Here is a 25,191-nt window from a genome sequence, read left to right as displayed (position 1 = left end):
TTCTCGGAGTACTTTTGTATTATATTAGGATAGTGCCAGGAAATATTATTCTAACGAATTGGCAGCTTGGGTAAAGAGCTTGCGCATGAAGAATTTCCCGAGAGCGCGGCGAGCAGGAGTGTCGATGCTTCGTTCTACAAGTAGGAGAGCAGCACGTCGGGAACATGTCTGGGCCACCCACCCACCCCACGCGAGGTACGCACGACCGGAGAATTGTCTACTGCAAAAAAAAAAAAATCGGTACGATGACGATGGGGCCAGACTCAAGAGCATCGGCGTATTGTAGCCTCTTTTGTCCGCAAGAGGGATCCATCATTGCGCAGGAGATTGAGTTGAGGGCTTGAAGCGAGGACTGAGCGTGGGTCATCCGAAGTGCAACGAGAGAACGAGATCGCAGTCAGTCAATTTGCGGGTGCAGATACTTTGATCAACTTGAGACTCGATCATGAAAGAGATTGAGAAGGAAATTGACGAGTCATCTTGATCTCGTTCCGCCTCGGGTACCTGAGTGGCTGGCAATGAGCGGGAGGGAGTCTTTTCTGATAGGTATAAAACCCACCCGCCGCCCCAACGCAGGGCTGTACCAACGGTCAAAGACAGCGGGACAAGTCCTCATTTCGCCTCGGGAACAGGGATTTTGCGTCTCTATACGGTGTACTTTGGAGGCTTGATGTTGATCTTCATATTCCACGGGGCGTAAATCGGCTGAAGAGATTCGGTTAGAGAGGCACGGGACAGTGACGGGAGATGAAGTCTGAGTACGGATAAGCAAGAGAATGCGGGGAGTTAGTCGACACATCCGATTGAGGATCATCTCAGGATCAACTTGCCTATGTAAGTAAGAGGGGAGCCGTTCAGGAGTGATGTGTGCCATCCGAGGTGGCAGGCGATGAGTGTTTGCATGGACCATCATGTACAGGGTGTTAGCAAACTCAAATCACCACAGTCTGATGCTTCAGGCTCATCTTGGAATCACAGTGGAGAGTCTTTGGCTCGTTGCCGTCATGTCTCGACTAGATTGTTTTCTTGCTTTGTTCCAGGACAGAATACCAATGGATATGGCTGGCTTTGGGGTGATTGTTCTGGAAGTTTTCTAGAATGTTCAAAGAGAACCGCTTGGACACAGTTCCCACGAGCAAAAACAAAGCAGTGGCAACTACAACGAACGGGATACCGGGGCCTAAGTATTCCTGGGTTGCTTTTGCAACCGACCCGGCAAGTAAGCCACAAAAGCACTGGTTTGGAGATGTTCGATATTTTCCCGACCCAACGTTGATCCCGCAGCAAGAGAGGGCGGATGTACGGTGGATGTACAGACTACGTGCATGTCTAGTGTCCACCTGTCTGCTCACTGCTACGTATTGTCCTGTCGCCAGCATCGATGGTCTGGACTCTGTACTCAGCCTTTGTGACTGACACAGCAAAGTGAGGGAACTCAAGCAACGACCAGAAAAGGTTCAAACGGCTTTGAGGTTGTGTAACAGCCGCAGCGACTGCGGGATTGCAAACTGGCCGTGTCCACTGCCGTGTTGACTGCGTCTACACTTGACTGTGTCTGCACATCCACTACACACGATCGGCGAGTGGTGATTCTGCTGGTGTTTCCCACCAGGAGGCCCGAGCAATTTGCAGCTGTCCATGTGTCCAATCCCTGCCTTACCTGCCCCTCTGTTATGGTGCATTTGATGATTTTGATCTTACTCTTGGTATGCGTTCCGCCGAATTTCGACCAACGTGATATCCGTATGTAAATAATACTACTGCAGTCGCATTCTCTCTTGGCTCCATGCTGCAACAGTGTTCCCACACAACCAGGGCCAAGAGGGCTGGATCTTTGAAACTACCCTCCAAAAGGCTCTGTATTCTATCCAACCATGACTTTCATCATGCACGTGGACCAAGCATCCTCGCGCTGTTGTTTTCTTTCAGCGGGCATTCCCAAAAGGATCCACCACCCCAGCTCCTCAGACCAGAATGTTGCAAGCGAAAATGTGGGAACGGTCTCCCCGATTGCAGCTTTGAACTGCTTGTCGAACGGACCTCGCGGCGGCGTTCACAAATGTAAGGACTGCACCTGATCGGTCGATCCCCTTCCCGCCAGGTTTCTTTGCCTCCGTTCGAGTCTGTTTCCACTCGTGGCTGCCAACAGACCTCGGTGGCTTTTTAATTTCAGCTTCAGTGTGGTTCAATCCGCCATTTCCAACGCGTTTAATAAATAAATAATCGAATAAAATCAACGCAAAAGGTCGAGATGCATGGGTTGCTCAAAGTGGATCGTCGGATCTAACAAGAAAAGAGGGGAACAAGTACAATCATACAATATCGGAGAGTATACACCGGACAGGGCAGACTCGCGGGAAGGCCGCTGTGGGATCCATCCTGTTCCATGGGTGTGCGTGTGCAACTGCAGCTCGATGCAGGTCGTCGAAGCATGAAGAGCCACTAAATTAGTCGGGGTCCCGGCTACCGCTAGCGCCAACGACTTTGTCCAAGTCATGCCCCCTGAGGGCCTGGAGCTCCTTTCGGCATCCAGCTTAGGGGGTGAACTGGGATGGTTGCTGTGGCTCAACCAGGATGGATCATCCGTCGTTATCCTGACTTGGGGTCTCATCGACCCATTGTCACCATTATTGTCACTAATGCCATCATCCTCTGATCCCTCTTCCCGAGGTACCACCTTGGTCCATATTAATACGATCGCGGTATTGAAACGTCACCGCACCATCCATGCATTGCCTCCCTCAAACACACCCTCCACACTCCGCAGAGATTTATACTTGCCATCATGGATGTGCAACGTATCACTCCGTCTCCCAGCCTCCAATCCATATCCATCAACTAACTTCAGACACATAGCTGGGTACACCGCCAGAGTAGACTGAAAGAACTGGCATCATGCTCTCCAACTTAGTGTCCGCAACATTCACTGGGATGTTGATCGGAATCCAATGGAATTTTCTAGGATTTTTTAACTCCCAATCCATGTGGTCATTGCTCACCCATTGGTTTCTTCGGGAACTGTTAAGGGCTTTGCCGGGTCCTCCCTGACCGCTCGTCCCTTTCCATGCCACCAGATGGCCGCAGCTTTTGCAGTTGGGCAGGATTGGTTGCTGCTCTCAGCACCCAGTCTCATTGTCAAATGGACTGCTGGATGGCAATGGGGGTTGATTCTCCCTCATATCGCCTCTCTATCTTGGTGATACTGGCAGGTGAAGGCGCATATCCCTGACTAGCCCAAAGAACTGATAGGGGAACAAGAAGTGGGTTTCATTATTTCATATTGCTTTTTATCCATGTGGAGAGCGTTTTCATCATGAGTGAAATACTTCGATTGGCGCCTGCCCAGTCCATGGGGCGGCGCTTCCATTCCGAGCACCAGAGGTTTCTCTTAACGGTTCATCAGCGGCCCTCAGAGCCACGCTGGGGACGGTTGACGTTGACCGATGTAAGAGAGATTGGCCTTCAGACACGTTCCGCCCAATCACTACTTCTTCTCTCGGGCAATATCCCTGGTCTGAAAACACGATGACTGACTGCTTCTCGCCATCTCATTTTGCCATTTTATTCTTAGTTCAACATCCGCCTGCGTCTTTTTTCAGCTCCAAGTAAGGAGTACACGGCCGCCAAATTAAGTGCTCGTTCAGATGACCCCGAGGCCCAAACTCAACTGGGCAACCTGGCACTCGGAGTCGGGACCCAGTAGTTTGGAACGAGATCTTCGAATAGATGCGCCACTGGCTACATTAACCTGTCTTTGTTCCGCCCTCAGCGTCGAGCAATGGGGGGGAGGGTCATCACCATTACCAACCGTAGTCCAGCTGCAAGTCTGCAACCCTGGGTTAGCGTGGCGAGAATTGTACTGAAGGATTGGCGATAATTAAATAGATTTAGGAAGGCGAGAAAGGAAGAGAAGCATACTTGGCCAATTACAATAAATCATGAGGGCTTTAAGGATTTTTGCACGAAAGCTGGCTGTCGTCACACTCGCCTTTCTCTCTCAACACCTGCCGAGTATAGAAAAGCCGCTTCATCGACTCCGTCTTCATTGCGGATTCATGACCCTCAGGTTTCTGTCTTAGCCGGCTGTTCGCTCTTTTTTTTTTTTTTTTTTTTTTTTTTCCTACTTGTCAGTCTGAGTCGATTTTTTTTTTTTTTTTTGACCACCGTCGCCTGCAGTTGAGGAGTAGATATCTCGGGTGTTGCCCAAGCAAGCCTCTTCGGACATCTCTGCCTCTCTACCACACATCCGACGGCATCGTCTCGTATCATTCCTGGTCGCATTGTACCGGGATTCCAACCTCAAGTCCCGCTTTGGTAGCACAGGAACGGATACGCTGAACAAAAAGGTAACGGCTCCTTCTCTTCATCCCAACCAGTGACCTTCTCTTCCCCCTTCCCGTTCCAGACTTTGTTCTTTACTCCCGACTTACTTCTCCTCCCCATAATAATGATGTCGCCGTTGCTGGAATACTGAAATCGCGTTGCTGCGACCGGTGTAGGGGAGTCTGTCTTCTTGTCATACAACACATAAACCAACTCGCCTGCTGTCCGTTCAGCACAAGATGTCTCTCCAGACACAGTTGCCCGCTCATCTCGCTGAAGACTCATCTACTCTAGCCTCGTACATTTTCGGGCAGCCGAGCTACCCATCTCTGTTCCGGGCGAGCGAAGAGCGACCTCGATTGGCGTCCTTCCCGTGGTGGGAGGATGAGGCAACAACTACCCTCTACAGTTTCGATATCGAGGCGTTCAAGAGAGTTGTCTATTATGGTATCTTTACAGATGAGCAGCTCCCTCGGTTTGTGCTTACAGAGAGGTCCGAGGCGTTCACCATTAATCTTATAAAACCTCGAGCGAGAGCGTTACGTCTTGAGAAACAACAGCGGGTAGAGGAGGCTCTACGACAATGTAAACCAACCGTTGCGCCTGTGATCGCATGGGCCTGGTTTCCAACCTACTACGATAGTGACAGAAATCCTCTGGCTATTGCAAAGGCCATCGATACCGAAAGTCATCTCCATTTTGCCCGAATCCCGTTCGAGGAGTTGGTTAGGTACGCGCTGAATTACCCTTACAGTCGTGTTGAATGGTTCTTGCAGCAGCATACGACACTATATGCACACATCTTGGACCACCTTAACGCCTTTCCTGATGAATTAGAGAGGTACACAGAGGTTGAGAAGGTCAGTTGCTTGACCCCAATTCTGGCACGTCTGGCTAGTTGCTGACCGAAATCTCCAAAGCATCTTCGAAGTCGAAGTCCCTTTGCTCACCGTGCTGTGGCCACCGCTCTGGAGGGTGTCGGGGTCAAACTTGACCTACCCATACCGTCATCACCGCTATTTGAATTTATTGCTGGTCCCATTCAACGTCTCTTCGGAGGGCTTACGGCAGGCTTAGATTCAATCATGAGGGTACTTTGTGTGCTCGGAGTCCGGTACGAGCGGGTGTATCTGCATTCTGGGGAGATGAACTGGTCTCGACCATTTAGCATTGCCTTTTCGTTTCTTGAGGACATTTTAGGCTCAACCTCATCCACGGATTTTGCTCGTACCCTAACTACTTCTGATGAGCAAGATTTTGCTCAATTAACTGAAGGGGAGGAATTTGACAAAAACGCGGCCAACCGCTTATCAGCTCGATGGGAGGCTCGTAGTCTTGAAGTTTGGGAATGCTGTCGAGCCCTCCCTGAGTATGTAAGCTTCATCCAAGAGAGTTTACAGGTAAGTGCCCTAAGAACCTCCCAACTAGCGTACAGCTCTGCCAACTAACAACTTATAGCCCTTATTAGGTCTCCGAAACTACCACTCCCTGACGGCAATCCTAAGCGGGCTTCATAAATACAGCGTTTCGCGGTCTACATATGTTTACACAGACGACGGAAACATGGCATTAACCGTTGGTCAAGTGCTGCCGCCTGAACTCTTATACCTCCTTGAACCGGCTCAGAACTACGCAGCATACCGACAACAATACCAGCAAGCTGCTGGAATACCGTTCCTTCTCCCCCATATGAATGAATACCGTCAGTACGGCGAGCCTGTTCTTCAGGATCTATATACTAGATTCAGAGCCGTTGTTCCAATGGCGTAAAAGTACGGAATACGGCCGATACTATACGGAAGAAAGAATATATATATGCGGCAATATAGGATGAGAATGTATGGTTACGACTTGGCTGCAATACTGCATGGCGATCTTCTTCGGTTTATATAGATATTGATATGGCGGATGTATGTTGTTTGGTCTCAACATGGGCATAATGGTTGACGTTTCATGGTTTTTTTATTTTGGGCTTGTTGAAAACGCGAAAGTCTTATCGTTTCTATAACTGACTTGATACGGTGGCTCTGTAAGTTACTGCTGGCGATCTAGATTATGCGACAGACAAATAGTATAGTATTCATCCACTGTACATGACAATGAGCCTTCTGGCATTGAATCAAGGCCGCTTTTCCTTCTGTCCATCGGAGGAATCGCTTTCCGCATACCCAAAAACACCCAGAAAATACATAATCCTATTCACAAACAAAAACCCCGTAGCACCCACATTACCCCAAGTGAGCACATTCCAAGCACCGACATCAAAGAAAAGATCCCATCCCATAGCAAGATATGTCACGTAGATATGCCCTATATCGGCTATAGCCAAGGCAACAAGGTAATTGTGCAGCACTTTCGGCTCAGTGGTGGCATGGAGCACACCCACTCCGACCATGGCGAGGAGTCCATACACATTTGCCAGCTGGTAGGCAAGTGCGACGGATGTTGCATGGATTTCCAACTCCTTCGGGACCGCCGATGGAACCTGGTCAGCGACAAAGCCTTGCAGGTCGAGTATTGGGCAGAGCCACCCGCCGATCCTGATATTTTGTCAGAGGCTACTTTTTAGTTTGGCTTGGGACTTGGGGAGGCGAGATCCTGGATAGGGGTTAGGAGGTCGTCCTCGGAGGATTGGACGTACAGGGAGATGGGCTCGAAGATCGCGAAGACGAGGTGCGGCCATGTTGGGAATATTGTAGGCATTTTAGGTTGTTTTTTTGGGGGGAGGGGGGATCACGGTGGCAACTGGGTTGAGATATGTTGAGTGTGGCACCCTCTGGGAAAGAATATTTTTCTACTGAGGTAAATAGTATTCAGGCTGGCGCTGAAAGGAAGTTTCCTGGTTCTGATGAAGGCCTCCATAAATGGGCGCCTGATTGCCCAGTGTTATAGTTAGTTATGCAGCGTTTTATACGTGCTGATTCAGCATCATTTAGGCTCACATGATATAGCTGGCTGCTCCTTCCCCGAATGTCGACCAATACTCCGCACCTTCCTCGGTGAGACATCTCCAGAATTATACGGATATCATTTCACACAAGATGACTATGTCCAAAGTCACCAAAGACCCTTATAGTGCTAGTCGCCTTTCATGATCTGTGCCATTAACCTTGCTCCCATGGTGGGAATTTGCGGCTATGGATTCCAACGGTACTTTCGCCCGCAGTTTCGATGAATCATTGATCCGCGAACTACCTCACCTCCGTATAGCTCCTCTCCGTGAGCCGGTCTCGTCTCGCAACCTTAGTATCCCTCTGACTCTCGAACCAAATGCCAGCGGAACTCGGGACCCTAATACAGTATCGAAATCTGGCGGTTCCGCGGGGATTCTGCCTCCCCGCAATGAGTCCAACAGCACAGCGATAGATGGCACGAATACAACGCGACTGAAGAATGATTTGGCGCCTGAATCGCTCTTAGAGGCTCCTCCACGACCGATATTGCCCGCATTCGTGAACCTTCGTGCCCTCGAGCGATTTCCCTATTCTTCGTTTGACGATGACAGCCATCAAGCTCGCAAGCGGCGGCGCGTTGATGCGCAGCCCGAATCATTTGGAGAACATCTGCAATTGCCCATCCCGCAAGCGCAGAAAGAACAAAGGCCTCCACCATTTGGACCCTTTGCTATCCTCAACGGGCTGAATGAACCTCCGCCCAACGCTGCTCTGCTCCCGCCCATCGAGGCTGGATCAATTACGGAGCTGTTGACCAAACCATCGCGAGACAATATTGATTTAGAGCCGACGCTATTGAGTACGAACTTTGGCCCCGATGTTCAAAGTGGTGAAAGAAGGGAGGGAAGGATTGCAGATATTTTGGATTCTCCCATCGTCGAGAAGCCCAGTCCTTACGAGAACAATGCCGATGCCGACAGAGTTGATAAACCAGAGGCGGAACGGAACTTGATGGACAGCGAAGAAGGATCACAGCCCGCCCAGGGTGCTGAAACAACGGACACGCCCCTTTCACCTAGAACAAGAGGCCGGTCGCGAAAGAACATCCGGAAATGGAGTGACGAAGAAACAATCGCTCTACTGCGTGGAGTTATAAAGTGCGGCATCGGTAATTGGAAGGAAATATTAGCGCGGCAGGAATCGAGTTTCAACAGACGCAGCGCGTCGAACTTGAAAGATAGGTATGGATTTGCGTTGGTCAAAGTGCGGTCCGAGGCTGATTGAGTGATATTCAGGTTCCGCGTCTGCTGCCCATCCGCTTATCGGTGAGGCTAATATCCATTTTTTGTTAAAATTTCTAACCTATTTCTAACTTCAAAGCAGCGCCTCAGCTCCCGATGAAGCGATACAGCACATCCGTGATGCTCTCGGCAAAGTTCTTTCACGAGTTGAAGGTGATTCTTCATCGAGGGGAACTTCTGGACGTCAGCCGCAGGCACTGTCATCCTCGGCGGGCCCTCCAGGACTTACCCACAGTGGGTCTTCATCGAGCTTTACTTCGTTGGAGACAACCCAAAATAGCCCTAGAAACCACCCCCCGGGCGATCCCGTGTCAGAAAATGCCCAACTATCGTCGAGCAGATCCGAGTCCGCACTCGAGTCTTTGGGTATAGAAGAGCCTTATACGCCCGCGAAATCCAGACGTCGTTCTCGGCGCCCATTCACCACTGCAGAGGATGAGGCCTTGTTGAAAGGATATTCAGCTCACGGTTTCCAATGGACACTTATCCAGCAAGACAAGGATCTAGGCCTCGGTCATCGAAGGGCGACTGACCTGCGGGATAGATTTAGGACCAAGTTCCCCCACGCATATCGCGACGGAGGTCCTGTCCGCGGCAGTGCGTTGCCAACACAGATGACCAAAGATACGGTCCTGAAAGAGGGAACGAATCGCGCGCCTAAAAGCAAGCAGAATTCTCAGGATACCAAGCCTCCTTCCTCCGATGGCCGTCCCAGCAAGCCCGAGGACCTCATCTCGAGTACTACAGGAGCAGTAGATCCAGCTTTTCCTTCGCTTGTACTTCCGGCAGTTCGAGAGAGTTTGGCAGGTGTACCGCCTGCTGGATTCCCGTTCCCGTTGGATGAGGGACCCACGAACGTTGCCAGTGTAGACTTACCACCGCTGATTTGGGACGACCTTGCTTGACAGGCATAGTGTCTCACCGCGGTTAGTTAAAATATAACTTTAAATATAATAAGAGAAAAATTTACACATCCATAAAAGGAAAGCGATATATAGTTTATCTACATTAATATCTGCCAGTTATCTTCGCAGGAATTGACAGTGAACCATGATTTCATTCATCCCAGGCTCTGGGTTTCCGTAACAGCTGCTCGTCTAACGAGCTCTGACAACATAGCCGCTTTTCCAATGCCCATCTCGGCATTGATAAAAGCTAGCTGCCGGGAAATCCAGAGTCTCTGCGCAGCATCCACACCCTCCACAATCCCTGCCACGTACAGAGGCCAGATAATCTGGCACGCGGATAGGAGGCGCGGGTACTTCCCGCTGGGAAAGGAGTCACCTGGATAACAAAGTCCAGGTTTTAACTTGGACTTGTATCCTAGATGGTACGGCATGGATGCACATATATCATTCGCTATTGCACGAATCTTGCTATGAGTTGTAGCGACATATCCAGCTAGAGCTGATAGCTGGGCATTCTCGTGATCAAAGCCAGGTTGACCAAACCCGTGCAAGGGGCCATAAATAATCCGGTAAGCTCGCAGGCGCAGACTGTGAGCCAGGAGCTGAAGCATGCGGTACCGTGACCAGTCATTACCCGCTGAGAATGTGGGATAAACGTGTGCATCTGTACCCCAGAGATCGATGGGGTCGTCGAGTGGTAGCTGGACGGTCGTGTAGGTTGATTGTGGCGACAGAGTATTTGGCCACTTATCCATTTGGAATTCGGTAGAGGCAACCTGCCTGAGGAGTGTGGTGGCGCCTGCAGCTGCGCTGACAGCAGCGGCACCGTTGGAGGAGAGCGCTAGCCAGACGTCTCTTTCGATCTGGCGGAGCTGGATGTGAACGATGAGGAGGGCGGCGTTGTAAAGATTGAGGTAGTCGAGCTTTCTTTCTGCTGCTAGACCAGCGTAGAGCAGTTGGAGATCGTTGAGGGTGAAGATGAAGGGGGTCGTGACTTTGAGACCGTCAAAACATGTGAAGAGCTTTGCTCAAAAACACAATTAACTACTGTTTATCTTTTACTTGAGGATGGGTGTCTGACGTACAGCTCGGGTCAGCAGTGCACTGTATATCCTTCTACTTGTTTCCTCGCCAAAGCTATCGCAGCGCTGTGACCTGACAAAGGCCATTGCCCCTTCAAGGTGGGAATTGGATGTGGCCCTGACATGGTCTTCGCTGCTGTTCAAATCCTGCGCGTAAGAGGTTGGTACCTGGCTGCCAGAAAAAAAAAAAAAAAAAAAAGAGGGAGGATCTCTTACCTCGTACATTCCCAGGACAAAAACAGTCAAGACAAGCTCACCTCTCCTACTTTCATCGAACTCTTCCATCAACCGACGAGTGTGCTTCAGTGCTCTACCATAGCATGTCATGGCCTTGGTCACGGCACCGGAGTGTTGGTAGTTGCCCTTGTCTGAGACGAATGTCAAAAGCAGCGCAGATAAGGCGGAGGGTAGTGGTGACGTCGCTATTATGGGCGCCTGTAAATTGGCGAGAACGACGGGGAGAATTGTTACTGTGAGAATCCCCCCATGTAGGCCTTCCGCTTGTGGGAGGCGAACGAGCCGACTGTAAAACAAGCATAGGTTGGCCCGCTCCTGGTCCTTGTTCTGGCCCAAGAGGCTGGCGGGAGATAAAGCGAGATCCTCGAGTCGGCGGGCTACGTCTTCCACGCCTTTTGACGTGCCCAAGCGCTGTCCCGAGCGTTTGTTTGTTGTTTTCCGGTCGTCGAGAATGCGATACCCCCCGCATATCCGATTGCCTTTGATGCATCGCATGCAGATGGGTTTCCCCTCGTCACACTAGGTATCCCCTCGCCAATCAGTTGTGCCCTTCCTTACGGGGTGACGAATACGAACCTTGACTTTGCGAGCACGACAGGTGTAGCATCCTTTGCTTGGTCCACCTGGGTAGACCATTTTTCAGGTTTCCGAGTGAGCTCGTAAGCTCTTAACCCTAACTCGGTAGGGTGGGTTCAACGTGATTGATACAGATCCGTAGTAATCCAGTGTGGGGGGAAGAAAGAACCGTGCCTTGCCGGTCAACTGGCAGGGCATATCTCCTTTTTTCCGGTCAATCTTTTCTTCGCTCAACCCGGTCCACAAACCAGTCCAGAAGACGGAAACACCAAGATAATAAATAAGCACTGGAGGGTGTCGAAGCCGTCCGGTTGCGAAGGCACGAACGAACAAGAATCAACCCGTCTTCCTCAGCGTCAAAAATCCACGAGCAATGTTAGCTGGAGACGCGCTTGCACACCGCACGGCCGGCCTGAGCTAAAAGCCACTGGGGACATTTAATAGGACCAAAGACTGAGACTCACGAGTCGACCGTCGATCCCACGCTCAGAAGGGTCTGGCCGTCGTTCACAAAATCCCTGAGGAGCCCCAAGGTGTGCAGGAGCTCAGTGGCTGAGTCTGCCATTAAGGCCCATCGACTCGCTGGCGGCCTTCTTGGCGATCCCGGCAAGGAAATGGTGTTTGGGGGCCATTTGCATTTATCAGCGAGATTGTCGTGGAGAAGTCTCTTTTGGATGGATGGGGGCCTTTCTGGACACGAATTGAATTGAAGGGATGGCATGGGCACCCATGCTTATGCTTATCCAGTGGATGGAGACTGGGGAGAACCAACGTTGTCGGGCTGCGGAGTCCAGTGCGGAATTCCACTGGGCTGAAGTGTCGATCTCCAGCCTCGATTTCCTTCTCTCAGCGATCATGATTCATTCATCCCTCCCCATTCGGCATCCTTGACTCTGTTCCAAGATTCTTCCTGGCGAGTGAACCCTTCCCACACCGTCACTTTCACGGGTTGCCCTCAGCCTCAGCAGTCGCATTCCATGCTATCCTGCCGATCGGTCATCACCAGCGGTTCCAGACAGGTCAGACCGAGTCCGTCACAGCCTCGTCGATCGGTCTATGGTGTTACTGTGATGCCCCCAGTAGATAACTAAATATGGCAAGCTATTCTTGGACCCGTTCATCACCCCAGATACCCACTTAGACCCATTGAACATGTTTTACCAAGAACAGCCAGGGTACGAGACCGGTCCCTCGAGAGACCCAGCCAAGTCTTACGCCGAGCCCAGGTCTGCAGGGCTGCCAGGGAAGCAACGTGCTAACTACGCCGTTCAGCCAACGGGACTGTCCCGCCAGAAACCTAAACCTGAGACTCGACCTTGGGAATGGGATTCCTTGTCTTGATCGCTAGAATTCTAAGCTGGGGTGGAACGTCGTTGACATGTGCCAGCATATAATATTCAGTCAACTCATGTGCAAATATCCACAAGACGCAATGGACTTGCATTGGATTCCAGAAACCAACATGGTATAAGTCAATGGAATACACCAGAAACAATGGATCAGAAACACCGGTAACAAACGACACGAAAAAAAAAATCATAAAATATAGGCAAAACCAGATGCCGGGATAATCACTTGATGGTATGTATATGAATTCGCAATAAGAAAGAAAGAAAGAAATCAACGCTGTTTGGACAGTCGATCAAGAGGGTGCAAAGGACTTTAGTATCTAAGCTTGGTAACCTTCTACCAAGCATTGCGATCCCAATTCGGATCTATATCAACCACGGTAAGATTAGCCCATACATCTATAAATAACCAGTAACGTAGGCTGAGAGGCGATTGACTAACCCTGTATAAAACTAGCCAGCACTTTACTCCCCGTTTGTAGAAGCGGGTGGCCCGCAACTATCTGCAAGAACCGCTGCAGGCCCTCCCGGCGATGCTCAATCACGTCATCACTAAACCGGTTCGTGAAGACCTTCCCCGGGAGGGGAGGAATCGTGACTCTTGTGCTCTCGCGCTCCAGGATGTCGCGGAAATACTCAAAGTCGGAGTATCGGCGGCGCACAACCGAGTGTTTTAGCTTGAAGGCGGGGATATTGGTGCGGCAGACAATTTCGTAGGAAGTGTACATGTTCCGCGAGGTGCCGTGAGTTTGCGGGTTTCGGACCTAGATGACAGTTTCACTAGTTAATTTTGGAGATACTCTGAGATTCGGACAGAATTGCAAGATACAGCTCGACTTTGGGTTTCGCGAGGTGACAGGGAGCTTGACGGAAAGCATGGCACGTGGGGTAGAGGCTATCAGAATGAAGCTTTACCTCTATCTCAAGGAAGTTCTCGGGCGGCCCGTAGATCTCCTCAAAGGTCTGTTGTCGCGACTCGGGCACGGCCTGCATCTTGAGGTATCGTGACCGCAATATTGGTTGTCGAGAAAGCACGGGGAACTTGGGAGGTGGGGGATATCGCGGGGAAGTCGGCCTCGTCTGTGCTCAAGATTGCAAGATTGCAGGTGGATGATTGAAGAAGCACGGGGGCGACCGGATGTAGACCAAAAAGAGCCGGCGCAAGACAGAGAGCTGGAGACAACTCCTGTGGAGAGCGGAAAAGGTTCGAATTGCTCCTCACGACGTTGCGGGTTAATTATTGGAGTTGGAAAATGACGCTCCCGTCACTCCTCGACGGCGCTACGCGGCACGTGATTGGCTACTGTTGTGCAGCTCAAACTACACCCAGTATCCAATTTACAGGCTATCAAACAGCTTGCTTAAACCTACGATTAAGTGCTCATTCCTTGCGCTTGATAGATTGTGAGTTGCTACTTTCCAGTTGGCATTTACCCGGAACTTGCAGCTGCAAACGCGCCTTTTGTTGACACAGGTTTCGATCGATCTATCTTCCGCACCGTGCCATTAACGAACTGGTGTGCATGGAATGAGCAAAGTCGACGAAGCAGGTGCTTTGCTCGACTTCCAGTTAGCAGTAGTGGTCTATCCATTTCCTACTTGGAACAACACGAACAAAACTTCTATGGCTGCTAGGCGGTAGTCCGAGAGCAAACAACAAAAAGACCAAATGACAATTCTAAAGCAAAGTAAGCAAGAAAAAAGTTTTGATTTGTTTAATACACCTTGAGCAATGCCCGAAGTAAGAAAAGAAACAATTAGACAAACCCATGCAGAACAGAGCCAGATTTCCCAAATAATCATTAACAGAGAAGAAAGAACAGTTCAGCGAGACCCAAGCTAAATGGAAAAGTACAGTTCAAAGAAAAAAACCAATGAGATGGGAAAAAAAACCCCCAGCCAGGAAGATGTCCCGTTACCGCCCAGAGACACCTTTAAATATGACAAACAAGAAGAACAGCTTTCATGGACTGAGGAAAGGATGGGAAATATGAGGGAGAGAAACTGCATCGTTTACTCTTGTCGGCTGCGCTTGGTCCCGTGCGGATTCCACGAGCCATCACCTACGCCTTGGTTCTGAGGGAAGAATCCCGGGTTGAAGCCCTGGTTTGGGCCTTGGAAGCCGCCTATACCTGACAAATGCATGATTAGATATCTAGCCACATGAACAAAGAATTGGGGTGCGCTAGAGATTCAAAGTTGCGTACCTTGCATTCCCATATTACCTGCCATTCCGCCCATCATTGGATTCATACCACCAGCCATAGGATTCATTCCCATGCCACCCATAGGACCCATGTTGGGCATTCCCATCATGTTGGGTGCACCAGCCATGCCTCCGCCACGACCACGCATCCCACCGGGGCCGCCACGCATGTTCCCGCCCATCATGCCTCCACGATTGCCAAACCCGTAGTTCTGCATCCCCATGGGATTTCCCTGGAATCCACCACCAGCCATGGGGTTGTTGAATCCGCCCATGGGGTTCTGGAAGTTGCGGTTGACGTAGCCACCGCCCATGTTCGACATTCCTCCGCGGTTGTTGTATCCTCCCCGGCCTCCGCGGAAGCCTCCTCCGCCCATATTACCCATTCCAGAGTTGAAGTTGTTCTGGTTTGGTGAATTGAAGCCTCCAGATGCGCGTGTATTGTCTTTTCGCATCGGGTTGTCTTTGGGGAGCGTGCGGAATGGGTTTGGCATGGGACTAGTGTAGGTGACTGTGTACTTCCGTCCACTTTGGCCGGTTGTAGTAAGGGAGTCGATCTGATGTTTAGTCGCAGATGAGGCGGGAAGGGACGTGAATTCTAAAAAGGCTTGACTGTCGAAGATCCAAGAATCAGTATCAAGGGCGGAATAAGGACGACAGTTTAACGACTTACCCTTTGCTCTTTCCGTTCACCTTGTGCTCGCTAAACGTTACATCCTTTAGTTCATCCTCGCACCCGGCTTCGCGTACCCAACCCCGAATATCATCATCTGTAGTCCACCAGTGTAGTTCTGAAATAAGCAGAGCCGGTGTTGCATCAGGATCGACAGGGCGATCGTCGAGTTCTTTGCGCTTTACACCCTGCTGGGGCGTTGTATCGTTTTGCATTTGTTGCTGATTAGTTGTATTCGTGTCTGTTACATTCTCACCATTTGTTGTTGCTGTGGCTGTGGTGGTTTGTTGCTCTGGGAGTGTGTCGGAGTCTGTGGAGCCGCTGCCGTTGTGTTCAGTGTTATCCGGAGCATCTAGGATGAGGTCCGTGTCTTCCTGCTTCATGTCATCATCTTGTTTGTAACCCCCCTGGTCATTGGCATTGTAGCCACTACCGTCTCCATAAATGTCAATATCGAAGTTATCATCCTCAGTAGCCATCGTGTTTAGGTAGATTTCGAGGTCTCAAAGCAAAATTGATTGCTTGATTTCTTTGATCAATATACAGTCCTTGATTTTTTTTGTCTTCTTCTTCTTCTTTCTTGTCTTCAGGTTCAGTTCTCGGGGAGATAGAACAAGTACATGTCTGCAGGCATACGCCATCAATTAGCAAGGTGATTGTCATTATCTTTGGCCAACACAAAGAACATCAAAATTGACCCAGCATGGTACTCAGGTAGTAACACCAGGCCACCCTGGATTGTGCTGAGATCACTATGCGACCTCTCCCAAATAAGAACACAAATGGAAAAGAACTCGAATATACGTACAATCCGAAGCAAACAAAGCTTCAAAGGGAAACAAAGTTTTCACCAATCTGGGAATATGTCTGAAGGTAAAGAGGAGGGTTCTCTCTTGTTTGTGGAGTCCAAATACAGGAAGAATGGGATGGGCAGTGCGATCAATATGAAAGTTAAACGGGCACAGCTCAACAACAGGTTCGATCAAAGCTCCTCAGTGAGAGCACATGCGATGAAAGGGTAAGATAGAGAACAGGAAACCAAGCCGTCTGTCGGGTCACTAGAGTAGCCCGAATACTGGTTCCCAGGGTTGCCACGCCGATGAAATCCCCTGAACGATAACCGCCAGTGCTCGAGTGGATTGGGGATTTGAAGAGAAAGACGGGATTACAGGGACACAGAGACGGTTCAAAAAGAGAATCCCCTGAGAGGAAAGCCGGTAAGGGACGGGGGTGATCGAGTGAAGCGCGGCGCGAGGCGAGATCTTAGCAGGGACGATGATGAGCTTCAAGCGTGAAGGAGCTTCGGCGCTTTCGCCCCGACAGCTGAAACTCGGCCCCGCATAAATATATATCCGAGTGGTCGCCTTCCTATTTTGGAAATCTACTCTTTCCCAAAGCCATGGGTGGTTGGTTCATTTTGAATGATAATTCTGGTTTCATTATATAGATACCACCGATATCTGAATTCAGTCTACAAACTACTCGTTTCACCTTGGCCGGATTCATATATCTGCATCCCACGCATCCCACGCTTGTTCATTCTCCCGGGCGCGTTCATCCATTGCCTTAAAAGCTGCATCAGTGGGGTTCAATTCAGCATCGCAGCTATGTCCATGTGCAAGTTCTGGTCCACATTCGTCTCGACGAGCACCATCATTCCAAGAGTGTATCGTACAAGTGCCTGTTGCGGAACCCCAGCCATTCCAAGATGTTGCTCCAAGTTGTTAGTTGGCACTGCCGGATCGAAGGTTGGGGGGAATGACTTACCGGCCAAAACGGGGGCATTTGGATGCCAACTGGCGTCACGCACGCAGGTTTGCCATTTCCTGCCGTTGGTTCCTCCCATATGACCGTGGAATCGACGAGGGCGAGGGCGGGAAAAGTCCGTTGCTTTTTCAACATCGATCGTTCCAGCCAAGGTTGCGTCAAGATTCCACACGTAGACCTTTCCGTCCTGACTGCCACTATACACATACCGAGAGTCTGAGCTTCCGGGCGGAGAGAAATGGCATCGGATTAGAGTTTTAAGAACACTGTGCCCTCGGAATGTAACAACAGAGCAGTCGTCTGGATGGGGGTAATAGAAGTCTGATGGGAAACGGTCAACCCTATAATCGAACCCAGTTCCATAGCTCGTGGGTTGAAGAGTGTCGAATTTGGCTGTGGACGTCATTTTGCGCAAGTCCCATAGTTTCATGGTCTGGTCCTTGCTGTTGGATAGAACATATCGGCCGTCACCCTTGCTATCAACGTACGTCAACCCTTCTGTGTGCCCTATAAACACCCCAGCTTCTCGTCCATCACCCATGGATCTCCTATCCCAGATGCGAATAGTGCTGTCATCTGACCCAGAATAGAGGATATGAGGCGAAGACTTGTCTCCAAAGCAAACAGCATTTACGTCGTCCTGGTGATTTCGTACGCGAAGGACGGATTGCCTCGTTTCAAGATCATATACAATCACGGAATAATCCCCAGTGCCAGCAACAATCTCACGGCCATCTCCCGAAAATCGGACGGACCAGATCTGCGTAAGACGAATGATCAGAAACGGATCAGCGAAGACATGATCAGTGTACCTACAGCAAAACCATCTCTCCCAAAAATGTCCCGCCTGGCTCTTCCTCCAGGCGATGAGGCAAGGTCCAAAACAGTTGGATCGGAAGAATCGTCCGGGTCTGTCGGTGCAAGACAAACGAGATGGCGAAGTGAACTATATGCTAAAAATCTGTTGTCTGGGCTCAACGTAGCATCGGTGATTGTCCACGAGCCAAAAGGGTAGTCCACAGTTTTGTAGTATTTCCACTCATAGGGGTTGGAAGTGTCATACATTCTGACTTTGAAGTCTTGGGCGCAAGAAAAAAAGAAGTTCCCATCATCAGAAAACTGACCTGAATAACACCTTGCGTCATAGTGAATGATCTTGTCTGCAGTTGTGCCAGGGATAAGACCCTATATATATGAAATTCATGAGCAAGGTCATCCCCTCCGTTTTAAGACTCATAAATCAGTACTTACTTGCGCTATTGACGGGGTTTTACTCCTTTGCAAACCTTGCCCGTCTACACCCAACTCCCGCCACATTATCTTCTCCATGAGTGTCTTCTTGCGTCCCGCGCGCTCATCGATGTAGTTGGGTTCTGCCCCAAATATTCCGGACCTCATCAGTTTCGAGCCTTCGTCGCTCGGTACCTTGGGATATTGAGGGGGGCCCCTCCTTCTCGGAACTCGCCTCCCCAGCCCCAGTATCCCGTATTCTTCGTAATCATCGTAGTCATCATAATCATCATCAAGGTCGTCACCCGGACCAGAACCGCGGGGGAAACCATGGTAGCCAAATATATGCCCGAGACCACCGGAAGCCAGTAAATCGAGTAACTGTGTAGTAGAAACTAGTCGTGATCAGTTTCTAGCGATGGATGGCCAGTCCTTCATATCCTTCACGGGGACCTACCTTGAGCCTGTCGCCCCGTTGGATGACCTCCGCCAGCGTGGTCAGCTCTATCCATCCCGAACTCGATTTGTATGCCGCCTAAATGTAATCCAGGACCTTGATTGGCTGGTAGGTCATCGACTGTTAGCACTGAAAATGCTGGAATCATATATAAAACCGTAGGACATGGTTTGAAATACCATAATGTTCGTCCATGGGCGGCGATTCGTTGTCGGCTCTATCTTCCATCTCCTGAATAGCGCGCGTAAAAGGGTCCATCTCATCAGTGTCTTCGGTTCCATATTCCTCTTCATCCTCCTCAAGCCATGCTCTCGCAGGGTGCCTTGTATCCTCCGGGCCTGTTTGCGGGGGGCCGTCTCGTCGGTTACTGCCAGCATTAGGAGCAGGCGGAGAGCTCATGGTCGGCCAAAGTTATGACAAGATGTAGAAGTATTGAAATATTATAGATAAGATCGCAAAAGCCATATCAGAGCCACCGTAGACAAGGCACAGACGCAACGGAGTCAACACTCTCCGACTCAATTGGCGGTAGTCATTAGTTGACCATTCCGACACCCGCGTTATCGATAGGTTATGTCATCCTCCGTCAGTTTTGGGAGCTCTTAACTCCGTGTACCTTAACTCCTATCCCCCTTTGGCTTAAATTTAAATGCCCCTCATGTCTTGAACGGTGGAATAATCAAACCAATACCATAATCATCAAGTTAATCATCAATACATCTATATACCATGGACCCATTACATATGCGTTAACGAAAAAAAAAAAAAAAAAAAAAAAAAAAATCCCCGAAACGAAGATAGGCGAAATCCAGTAAAGGTACAGCAAAAGTACAGAATGCGTCAAGTCAGTTGGGATACCCCGAACGAGTCGTCCGCCAACATCACACAAAGCTCGGGGATCTGGTGCATTCTCAAAAGGAACACCAAAATTTGGATTAAATAAGTCAGAATATTCATTACCTCTTCCTGAGACGCGTGTGAAGGAAGGGGAACATCGAGTTCCCAGCCGTCGTTGGCTTCATGGCCAACCTCACGGCCAACTTCACTGTTCTCGACGGTGGGAGCGGTTGTCTTGGAAACTGATGCGCGAAGAGCTAGGACTCCAGCGATTGCCCGAATGCGAACTTTCAAGTGTGCTCGCCTTTTTGATGCCCGCCTTGTCATTTCGAGGTTCGCCTCAGAGGTGCCGTGATCCTTTCCTCTCGCTAGATAGAATAAGTGATCACTAGGTATCTCAAGCGGCTTCTCTGATCTTAGTTCAACCCTCAGGTATGATATATCTGGGACCAAATGTAAGTTAGCAGGTGTGGGGAGTCGAACAAAGGACCGAGCGATGTTTTTCTTCATACCTCGCATCGACAACACAATAGGCCGAGCAGGAGCTGAGAGAACGAGCGTTTCGTGGAAATAAGAGAGAAAGCCCCCCTGTTTTTGGTTTTCGTACAACACACCCTCGAAAAACCTTAACCGTTGGAACTCTTGCTGAATGTTGTCATCGACTGGGATCGATGCTGATTGTTTGCCAGAAACAAGCCGCCCCTCTCCGTTTTGCTTGTCCAGATCCCCATGACCTCCCCAATTGGGACGATTGAGGCGGAGAGCGAGTTCAGTGGTGAAAGTCTCAAGACCGTGAGTGTGTCCATCTACCCACAGTCGGGGGCCATCGAACTTTGATTCTTTCTGGTGTTTTCTACCTGGAAGGATCGGGCTTGGCCGTGAGATTCCAGGCCTGTTTGACGTAGTCGCAGTGTTCTCAAAGCCAGACTTTTGAGAATGGGCCTGGTCGGAAGGTACTACTTGTCCAACCGAGGTATCGTGGTTTCGAAAAGAGCCAGCTCCATTACCGGGCCCGGGGTTCTCAAACGAATACCCGCCAAAATGATTAGAGTGGTCACCATTTCCCATGTTGCCTGAGTTCCCGCCGCCGTTTGCATAAAATGGACCATTACCGTGAGTATTGCCAGCGCCTCCGTGGCCTCCGTTGTCTCCGTTGTCATCATCCCCATCGCTATCGTCGTCATCTGGGCTGCCACCTTGACTCCTATCCGCCTCAGGTATTGAACAATGTCGGCAGAGGCACTCGAAAAATTCGTCCCATGTCCGAACAACCCTACCGCAAAGCGCGCAACCAGAGGGTGGATCATGGCGCGTAGTGGAAGCCGCCAACTCCGCCTTGGTTAATTTTTGCCCAGAGTGTGCATTCCTCATGTGTTCATGGAGTTTGTCCTTTCTTCTGAATTCCATTCTGACCGGACCATAGCATATTCCACAAGAGTAGATGCAATCAGGGTAGTGCTGGTCCCTGACATGCCTTCTGAATGTGCCTTTATTCTTGAAAGGTCCTCTATCGTTTGGCTGGCAGAGACGGCAGCGAAATCGCCCGTCGGTGACATTCAGATTCTGGTCGGATCCAGGGCTGTGTTGGACCATCTCATTTGTCACGAGCAACGTCGCGTGAAGCTCTGAGGCCAGGTTAGTCCACGACGAGAAGCCAAATGAAGTGCCATTGCTGTGCAACAACTCTTCAAGAATCCGATAGACCTTAATGAACTGCTCTCGATGCGGTATGGTGTTGGAACTACTCGGTTCATTCGATTGAGCTTCAAATGCGTTCGGAGCCCTGAAGTTGTTGGAGCCGGAGCTATCGTCTCTCGGCTGGTAGGGAGTCAATTGTGGCGAAACACCTGGCTTTGGTCATAGTCAGCCACCAGGCAGCTCACGGGGGTCTATATGGGAGAACTAACATATTGAGCCTGGGGGGGGTTAAGCCTCGCAGTGAAGTAGCTAGGGCCCGGCTGGATAGTGGGTTGCCGATTAGTAGTCCCCCCCAGGAGGCCCAAATCCAAGTGAGGATCTTCGAGTGCCGGAGCATGCGCAACAGTGGTCAAATTCGGCTCAGTATACATTACCCGCCCACCACCATTCTCAAAGCCTAGAGTTGACTGGGGGTTTCCGTACTGCAAAGGGGGTACCGCTGAAAAACCCAGGGGCGACTGAGCATTAGAATGACCCAAAGAAGCTCCATTCGGGAAGCCCTGGACCAGAGAGCTCCCGTGATACTGGGAATTGTCGGCTTGGGTTCCTTGAGTCAAATAAGGATCATGCTGTACCTGCGCCGACCCGGATTGATAGGTCTGCGATCCGCCCCCGCCCATGATCGGCGGCACGACCATATCGAAAAGGAGGGCCGTGATATATTCATCGTCATAGTTGTAGTTGAGCGGCGGGTTATGTTGTCCGTTTCCCGCCATAAGGCCAAGCTTCAGCGGGTTAGGCTGGGATCCGGGGGAATGAGAGCAAAGGAAGGAATGGTTTGTGGCACAGCTGTAGACGGAAAAGTGTCGCGGTGGTCAGGACGTAGGTGAGGGGAGTTGATCATAAACGCACAGCCTAGCGCGGTGGTGAGGCGGATGAGGCGGATTCGAGGCGTCGGTGGGAGGGGCAGGCAATAAAGGGCAAAAATATATAGACAAGGCTGTCCTTCTCGTTCGTACACTTGGAGAAGGCTGCCGGTGTTATGAGACGAGCATGGAAGGTAAGTGGCAGGCAATGTGAGAAACGAGCAGTAAACCAAACGCGCTTCAAAGAGATGCTAAGGGCAGTATATAACCTGAGTGAGATGCCACTCGTGGGATCTGTAGCTTGTCCGGCTTTTAACGATGCCCAGAGTCTCCCTCACATCGGTTGTCACCATGCGGAACTATACAAAAAAACAAAGGAGTCGAGTCCCGTCAGGGCGAGGGGGCCGCGTCTTTAATAATGCATGGTGGGAACAGTTACAGCTACTTTGGGTGATAATGCGACTGTGCTGGCTGTGTAGTGAGAGGCCGGGCAGCCAGTGATACTGCTTTTTCACTGGCATTACATACGTAAGATACTACCAGTTGAAAAGTGAGGCTCCAAGGCACCTGATGAGGAAAGTTCTCAGTGTAGCGTCTTTGCATCCTCGCGGTTTCTCCCTCGGTTCACCCAACCTATTGCCTTTGCTCATCTGCAGTGGTCGAATCCTTGAGGCTACAATGCAGTGATGTCTGAGAACTGCTCTGCCCGCAGGCCGGCACATCTACCGGGCAACAGTTCGCCCAGGCGCGGGTTCCCGAAGGATTTCCTCAACAATTATTAATTGTTAAAGCTCTTGCTATCCCATGTCGTCTGGTTTGGGTGTTTACAAGCGTCTGTTTGGCATGTCCAGTTTGAATCTCCCAAGGGCCTGTTGTGACTTGTGAGAGGAGAATCAGAGCCGCGTCTCAGCCACACTCCCAACGTACTAGGGCTCGATGGCTCAGGAGAGGGGTGAGCATGGGGATTGGGGATAAAGTCCATACTCCAGACCGCCAACATTGGCATTCATTATTGGTTTCATGTCTGACCGAGCGTTTTTGCCACCGTGGCCGGGAGCTCTATACTGTGTGTTGAGTTCGTTGCCCCAAGGCCCGCGCCGGTATCTTGGCTCGAAGGAGCTCGTCAGAGTCCACGAATAACAGCATGGTAGTGAATCCACGAGGGTTAAAAGAATGTGCCCAAAGACAAACTGAGCAATATTCAGAAGCATATATAAATAAGAAAAGGGCAATGGGTTTTCGAAGATGTTGCGGATTCGCCCCAAGGTTGACCTCGAGGCAGACGCAGCTCGTTGCGTGATGTCACAGTGCATAAACTACACCTTAAGAGTAATAACAAGAGAAAGGCGCAGCTGGACTCGAGAAGTCGAGGACGCCCGTGATTGATTCTAGATCACAGTCCACGCTGCCACATACTTTGGATAATGCGTAGACCCTGGTTCAGGAACCGGCTTTGGAGCATCTCGACCTGCTCCGCACGATGATCTTTTTGGGCCCCGTCCGCAGGCAGACGTTCGCATACCGCGTCAGAAATGATTGCACTGCTTGTAGCCTATTGCACAATAATGTTTGTAGAACGAGGAGTAAGTAGTATTCAACTATTTACTGGCATTTCGCTTGCGGTTGCGGGCGGCCACTCGTCTCTTGTCTCGCTGGCTCCTCGTCGCTTGTATCCCTGGGACCCTCGTGAGGAGACTGTGCAATGGATTCCGACTAATGAGGCATTTCCTCGAGAAAAAGGAGAGGCCCAACCAGGATATTCGCTGCCTTGCCGGCAGGCTGCAGCCTTAGCTTTTTGCAGGACGACTGAACAGTCTGCCTTGGGCGGCAAATTATTCCATAAACTGCAATAATCCACAACCTGCAATGCGGCGTTAGCTAGAGCAATGTAACCATATTTGACTTCGAATGAGTTGGCATAAAATTTGGCGAATGGATCAGACGTCACTTGTGGATGGTTTGCGAATCGCTGGGCAGCAAATACACCTGAGGCTCTGCAAACAGCACTACACAGCCACAGCCCACAGCCACCATGCTCCACGACAGCTGACAAGACTGCCAGGAAATTCGATGGAAGCTTGAAGCTGCAACGAGGGGTTGGCACCTGTAAATTTCCAGGGACACCCGCATAAGCCAATCTCTACGGAGAGTTCATGATATTTCAGCACGCACTAGGTAATCTCCTCTTGGCTACATCGAGATGTTTGCTCCTCTCACCTCATGAACGAACTCTACTATGCCGAGACATTCCACAGAGGCAGTGAACTGCTGCCCGGGTGAACGGACCATACACCGCCAGAACCGGTTGTTTTATGGCGATTTGACTGGAAAAAAAATGAGCCAGCGAAGCAGGTGAGCAAGGCCATGGATGATAAGTATAAGCCTCCGCCCCCATTTCTTGATTGGACTGGCCAAACTTCAGAGGCTGCTAGCACACGGCACCGCACCTTTGTATTTGGTCTGTGGTCTAGAATTGGTGGTCTGGGACAATGATCTACTATGATTTGGCAAAAAATGGATTCGAGGCGGAGCGCAACCGGGTAAGGTGGCCGACACTGATGATAAACCGATAAGCACTGCCTCAATGTGGTATCTAGTCAATTGAGCAACCCCTTCGCCTCATCCATGTACTATGCGACGTAGTCAATAATAATAATATTTTTCTCCAAGGCATAGCAGCACAGTGCTGGGACCTCGCATTTACCGCCATGGTCCTTATCACATGCCAGTCTGCAATCAAAGGAATTGATAATGATTTTTGAAAGTCTTTTTCATTCAGGGGAATCTATGCACAAGGTACAGATGTGCTGCTTCCGAGAGCCTTCCATTTTCTCGTCACAAATTTGA

At 50.3% G+C, this 25,191-nt stretch overlaps 13 protein-coding genes across 13 annotated transcripts; 4 read left to right on the top strand and 9 right to left on the bottom strand.

Annotated features, from left to right (window-relative positions):
- Positions 1-185: 185 nt before the first annotated feature.
- ASPVEDRAFT_40129 (uncharacterized protein) lies at positions 186-1,137 on the bottom strand. The gene is made up of 2 exons (XM_040812056.1): positions 560-1,137; positions 186-504 (listed from the first exon to the last, which is right to left on the bottom strand). Exons 1-2 carry the CDS (start codon positions 908-910, stop codon positions 364-366), a joined length of 492 nt encoding a protein of 163 aa, XP_040666358.1. The 5' UTR covers positions 911-1,137; the 3' UTR covers positions 186-363.
- ASPVEDRAFT_580914 (uncharacterized protein) lies at positions 1,006-1,601 on the top strand. The gene has a single exon (XM_040815407.1). It carries the CDS (start codon positions 1,099-1,101, stop codon positions 1,414-1,416), a length of 318 nt encoding a protein of 105 aa, XP_040666357.1. The 5' UTR covers positions 1,006-1,098; the 3' UTR covers positions 1,417-1,601.
- Positions 1,602-4,400: 2,799 nt separating this feature from the next.
- Positions 4,401-6,408, top strand: ASPVEDRAFT_40122 (uncharacterized protein). Its single transcript, XM_040812055.1, has 3 exons — positions 4,401-5,183; positions 5,244-5,723; positions 5,782-6,408. The coding sequence occupies exons 1-3, from the start codon at positions 4,563-4,565 to the stop codon at positions 6,091-6,093; spliced, it is 1,413 nt and encodes a 470-aa protein (XP_040666356.1). The 5' UTR covers positions 4,401-4,562; the 3' UTR covers positions 6,094-6,408.
- On the bottom strand, positions 6,329-7,099 carry ASPVEDRAFT_40118 (uncharacterized protein). Its single transcript, XM_040812053.1, has 2 exons — positions 6,965-7,099; positions 6,329-6,863 (listed from the first exon to the last, which is right to left on the bottom strand). The coding sequence occupies exons 1-2, from the start codon at positions 7,024-7,026 to the stop codon at positions 6,443-6,445; spliced, it is 483 nt and encodes a 160-aa protein (XP_040666355.1). The 5' UTR covers positions 7,027-7,099; the 3' UTR covers positions 6,329-6,442.
- A 215-nt stretch (positions 7,100-7,314) lies between these two features.
- On the top strand, positions 7,315-9,556 carry ASPVEDRAFT_40117 (telomere repeat binding factor family protein). The gene is made up of 3 exons (XM_040812052.1): positions 7,315-8,458; positions 8,513-8,542; positions 8,601-9,556. The coding sequence occupies exons 1-3, from the start codon at positions 7,461-7,463 to the stop codon at positions 9,421-9,423; spliced, it is 1,851 nt and encodes a 616-aa protein (XP_040666354.1). The 5' UTR covers positions 7,315-7,460; the 3' UTR covers positions 9,424-9,556.
- Positions 9,151-11,581, bottom strand: ASPVEDRAFT_580375 (Zn(II)2Cys6 transcription factor domain-containing protein). Its single transcript, XM_040815404.1, has 4 exons — positions 11,322-11,581; positions 10,725-11,264; positions 10,512-10,655; positions 9,151-10,448 (listed from the first exon to the last, which is right to left on the bottom strand). The coding sequence occupies exons 1-4, from the start codon at positions 11,379-11,381 to the stop codon at positions 9,579-9,581; spliced, it is 1,614 nt and encodes a 537-aa protein (XP_040666353.1). The 5' UTR covers positions 11,382-11,581; the 3' UTR covers positions 9,151-9,578.
- Positions 11,582-12,621: 1,040 nt separating this feature from the next.
- On the bottom strand, positions 12,622-13,903 carry ASPVEDRAFT_40113 (sorting nexin-3). Its single transcript, XM_040812051.1, has 3 exons — positions 13,586-13,903; positions 13,113-13,434; positions 12,622-13,036 (listed from the first exon to the last, which is right to left on the bottom strand). Exons 1-3 carry the CDS (start codon positions 13,661-13,663, stop codon positions 13,008-13,010), a joined length of 429 nt encoding a protein of 142 aa, XP_040666352.1. The 5' UTR covers positions 13,664-13,903; the 3' UTR covers positions 12,622-13,007.
- A 903-nt stretch (positions 13,904-14,806) lies between these two features.
- On the bottom strand, positions 14,807-16,182 carry ASPVEDRAFT_580749 (uncharacterized protein). The gene is made up of 2 exons (XM_040815406.1): positions 15,550-16,182; positions 14,807-15,488 (listed from the first exon to the last, which is right to left on the bottom strand). The coding sequence occupies exons 1-2, from the start codon at positions 16,026-16,028 to the stop codon at positions 14,864-14,866; spliced, it is 1,104 nt and encodes a 367-aa protein (XP_040666351.1). The 5' UTR covers positions 16,029-16,182; the 3' UTR covers positions 14,807-14,863.
- Positions 16,183-16,965: 783 nt separating this feature from the next.
- On the bottom strand, positions 16,966-19,553 carry ASPVEDRAFT_40110 (WD40 repeat domain-containing protein). Its single transcript, XM_040812050.1, has 6 exons — positions 19,183-19,553; positions 19,004-19,108; positions 18,568-18,941; positions 18,133-18,501; positions 17,317-18,076; positions 16,966-17,263 (listed from the first exon to the last, which is right to left on the bottom strand). Exons 1-6 carry the CDS (start codon positions 19,400-19,402, stop codon positions 17,052-17,054), a joined length of 2,040 nt encoding a protein of 679 aa, XP_040666350.1. The 5' UTR covers positions 19,403-19,553; the 3' UTR covers positions 16,966-17,051.
- A 212-nt stretch (positions 19,554-19,765) lies between these two features.
- ASPVEDRAFT_40109 (uncharacterized protein) lies at positions 19,766-20,629 on the bottom strand. Its single transcript, XM_040812049.1, has 2 exons — positions 20,530-20,629; positions 19,766-20,295 (listed from the first exon to the last, which is right to left on the bottom strand). Exon 2 carries the CDS (start codon positions 20,165-20,167, stop codon positions 19,844-19,846), a length of 324 nt encoding a protein of 107 aa, XP_040666349.1. The 5' UTR covers positions 20,168-20,295; positions 20,530-20,629; the 3' UTR covers positions 19,766-19,843.
- Positions 20,630-21,498: 869 nt separating this feature from the next.
- Positions 21,499-22,454, bottom strand: ASPVEDRAFT_580098 (uncharacterized protein). The gene has a single exon (XM_040815400.1). The coding sequence runs from the start codon at positions 22,252-22,254 to the stop codon at positions 21,730-21,732; it is 525 nt and encodes a 174-aa protein (XP_040666348.1). The 5' UTR covers positions 22,255-22,454; the 3' UTR covers positions 21,499-21,729.
- A 529-nt stretch (positions 22,455-22,983) lies between these two features.
- On the bottom strand, positions 22,984-23,766 carry ASPVEDRAFT_580111 (uncharacterized protein). Its single transcript, XM_040815401.1, has 2 exons — positions 23,329-23,766; positions 22,984-23,213 (listed from the first exon to the last, which is right to left on the bottom strand). The coding sequence occupies exons 1-2, from the start codon at positions 23,655-23,657 to the stop codon at positions 23,123-23,125; spliced, it is 420 nt and encodes a 139-aa protein (XP_040666347.1). The 5' UTR covers positions 23,658-23,766; the 3' UTR covers positions 22,984-23,122.
- On the top strand, positions 23,767-24,281 carry ASPVEDRAFT_580018 (uncharacterized protein). The gene has a single exon (XM_040815398.1). The coding sequence runs from the start codon at positions 23,877-23,879 to the stop codon at positions 24,195-24,197; it is 321 nt and encodes a 106-aa protein (XP_040666346.1). The 5' UTR covers positions 23,767-23,876; the 3' UTR covers positions 24,198-24,281.
- Positions 24,282-25,191: the final 910 nt, after the last annotated feature.

Source organism: Aspergillus versicolor, assembly GCF_001890125.1.
Source record: "Aspergillus versicolor CBS 583.65 unplaced genomic scaffold ASPVEscaffold_3, whole genome shotgun sequence".
NCBI lineage: Eukaryota > Fungi > Ascomycota > Eurotiomycetes > Eurotiales > Aspergillaceae > Aspergillus > Aspergillus versicolor.
Note: the sequence above shows the minus strand (reverse complement) of the source record. Positions and strands in the feature narration are given on the sequence as shown.

What these genes read in the sequence shown, in the direction of transcription:
- ASPVEDRAFT_40118 (XM_040812053.1), bottom strand. Translation starts at nt 7,026, where the DNA reads ATGCCTACAATATTCCCAACATGGCCGCACCTCGTCTTCGCGATCTTC. An exon ending in ATCTTCGAGCCCATCTCCCT is followed by an intron (nt 6,864 to 6,964) that starts GTACGTCCAATC and finishes ACAAAATATCAG; the next exon opens with GATCGGCGGGTGGCTCTGCC.
- ASPVEDRAFT_580749 (XM_040815406.1), bottom strand. Translation starts at nt 16,028, where the DNA reads ATGGCTACTGAGGATGATAACTTCGATATTGACATTTATGGAGACGGT. An exon ending in GTGAACGGAAAGAGCAAAGG is followed by an intron (nt 15,489 to 15,549) that starts GTAAGTCGTTAA and finishes GATCTTCGACAG; the next exon opens with TCAAGCCTTTTTAGAATTCA.
- ASPVEDRAFT_40129 (XM_040812056.1), bottom strand. Translation starts at nt 910, where the DNA reads ATGGTCCATGCAAACACTCATCGCCTGCCACCTCGGATGGCACACATC. An exon ending in GCCCTGCGTTGGGGCGGCGG is followed by an intron (nt 505 to 559) that starts GTGGGTTTTATA and finishes CCAGCCACTCAG; the next exon opens with GTACCCGAGGCGGAACGAGA.
- ASPVEDRAFT_580111 (XM_040815401.1), bottom strand. Translation starts at nt 23,657, where the DNA reads ATGCACTGTGACATCACGCAACGAGCTGCGTCTGCCTCGAGGTCAACC. An exon ending in GCCAATGTTGGCGGTCTGGA is followed by an intron (nt 23,214 to 23,328) that starts GTATGGACTTTA and finishes AAGTCACAACAG; the next exon opens with GCCCTTGGGAGATTCAAACT.
- ASPVEDRAFT_580018 (XM_040815398.1), top strand. Translation starts at nt 23,877, where the DNA reads ATGATTGCACTGCTTGTAGCCTATTGCACAATAATGTTTGTAGAACGA.
- ASPVEDRAFT_580098 (XM_040815400.1), bottom strand. Translation starts at nt 22,254, where the DNA reads ATGGCGGGAAACGGACAACATAACCCGCCGCTCAACTACAACTATGAC.
- ASPVEDRAFT_580914 (XM_040815407.1), top strand. Translation starts at nt 1,099, where the DNA reads ATGTTCAAAGAGAACCGCTTGGACACAGTTCCCACGAGCAAAAACAAA.
- ASPVEDRAFT_40122 (XM_040812055.1), top strand. Translation starts at nt 4,563, where the DNA reads ATGTCTCTCCAGACACAGTTGCCCGCTCATCTCGCTGAAGACTCATCT. An exon ending in GGTACACAGAGGTTGAGAAG is followed by an intron (nt 5,184 to 5,243) that starts GTCAGTTGCTTG and finishes AAATCTCCAAAG; the next exon opens with CATCTTCGAAGTCGAAGTCC. An exon ending in TCATCCAAGAGAGTTTACAG is followed by an intron (nt 5,724 to 5,781) that starts GTAAGTGCCCTA and finishes AACAACTTATAG; the next exon opens with CCCTTATTAGGTCTCCGAAA.
- ASPVEDRAFT_580375 (XM_040815404.1), bottom strand. Translation starts at nt 11,381, where the DNA reads ATGGTCTACCCAGGTGGACCAAGCAAAGGATGCTACACCTGTCGTGCT. An exon ending in GTCGTGCTCGCAAAGTCAAG is followed by an intron (nt 11,265 to 11,321) that starts GTTCGTATTCGT and finishes GGGGATACCTAG; the next exon opens with TGTGACGAGGGGAAACCCAT. An exon ending in TTGTCCTGGGAATGTACGAG is followed by an intron (nt 10,656 to 10,724) that starts GTAAGAGATCCT and finishes TCTTACGCGCAG; the next exon opens with GATTTGAACAGCAGCGAAGA.
- ASPVEDRAFT_40117 (XM_040812052.1), top strand. Translation starts at nt 7,461, where the DNA reads ATGGATTCCAACGGTACTTTCGCCCGCAGTTTCGATGAATCATTGATC. An exon ending in GCGTCGAACTTGAAAGATAG is followed by an intron (nt 8,459 to 8,512) that starts GTATGGATTTGC and finishes AGTGATATTCAG; the next exon opens with GTTCCGCGTCTGCTGCCCAT. An exon ending in TGCTGCCCATCCGCTTATCG is followed by an intron (nt 8,543 to 8,600) that starts GTGAGGCTAATA and finishes ACTTCAAAGCAG; the next exon opens with CGCCTCAGCTCCCGATGAAG.
- ASPVEDRAFT_40113 (XM_040812051.1), bottom strand. Translation starts at nt 13,663, where the DNA reads ATGCAGGCCGTGCCCGAGTCGCGACAACAGACCTTTGAGGAGATCTAC. An exon ending in AGAACTTCCTTGAGATAGAG is followed by an intron (nt 13,435 to 13,585) that starts GTAAAGCTTCAT and finishes ACTGTCATCTAG; the next exon opens with GTCCGAAACCCGCAAACTCA. An exon ending in GCTGGCTAGTTTTATACAGG is followed by an intron (nt 13,037 to 13,112) that starts GTTAGTCAATCG and finishes TGGTTGATATAG; the next exon opens with ATCCGAATTGGGATCGCAAT.
- ASPVEDRAFT_40109 (XM_040812049.1), bottom strand. Translation starts at nt 20,167, where the DNA reads ATGACAAGGCGGGCATCAAAAAGGCGAGCACACTTGAAAGTTCGCATT.
- ASPVEDRAFT_40110 (XM_040812050.1), bottom strand. Translation starts at nt 19,402, where the DNA reads ATGAGCTCTCCGCCTGCTCCTAATGCTGGCAGTAACCGACGAGACGGC. An exon ending in AAACCCCGTCAATAGCGCAA is followed by an intron (nt 18,502 to 18,567) that starts GTAAGTACTGAT and finishes TCATATATATAG; the next exon opens with GGTCTTATCCCTGGCACAAC. An exon ending in AAATGCCCCCGTTTTGGCCG is followed by an intron (nt 17,264 to 17,316) that starts GTAAGTCATTCC and finishes AACAACTTGGAG; the next exon opens with CAACATCTTGGAATGGCTGG.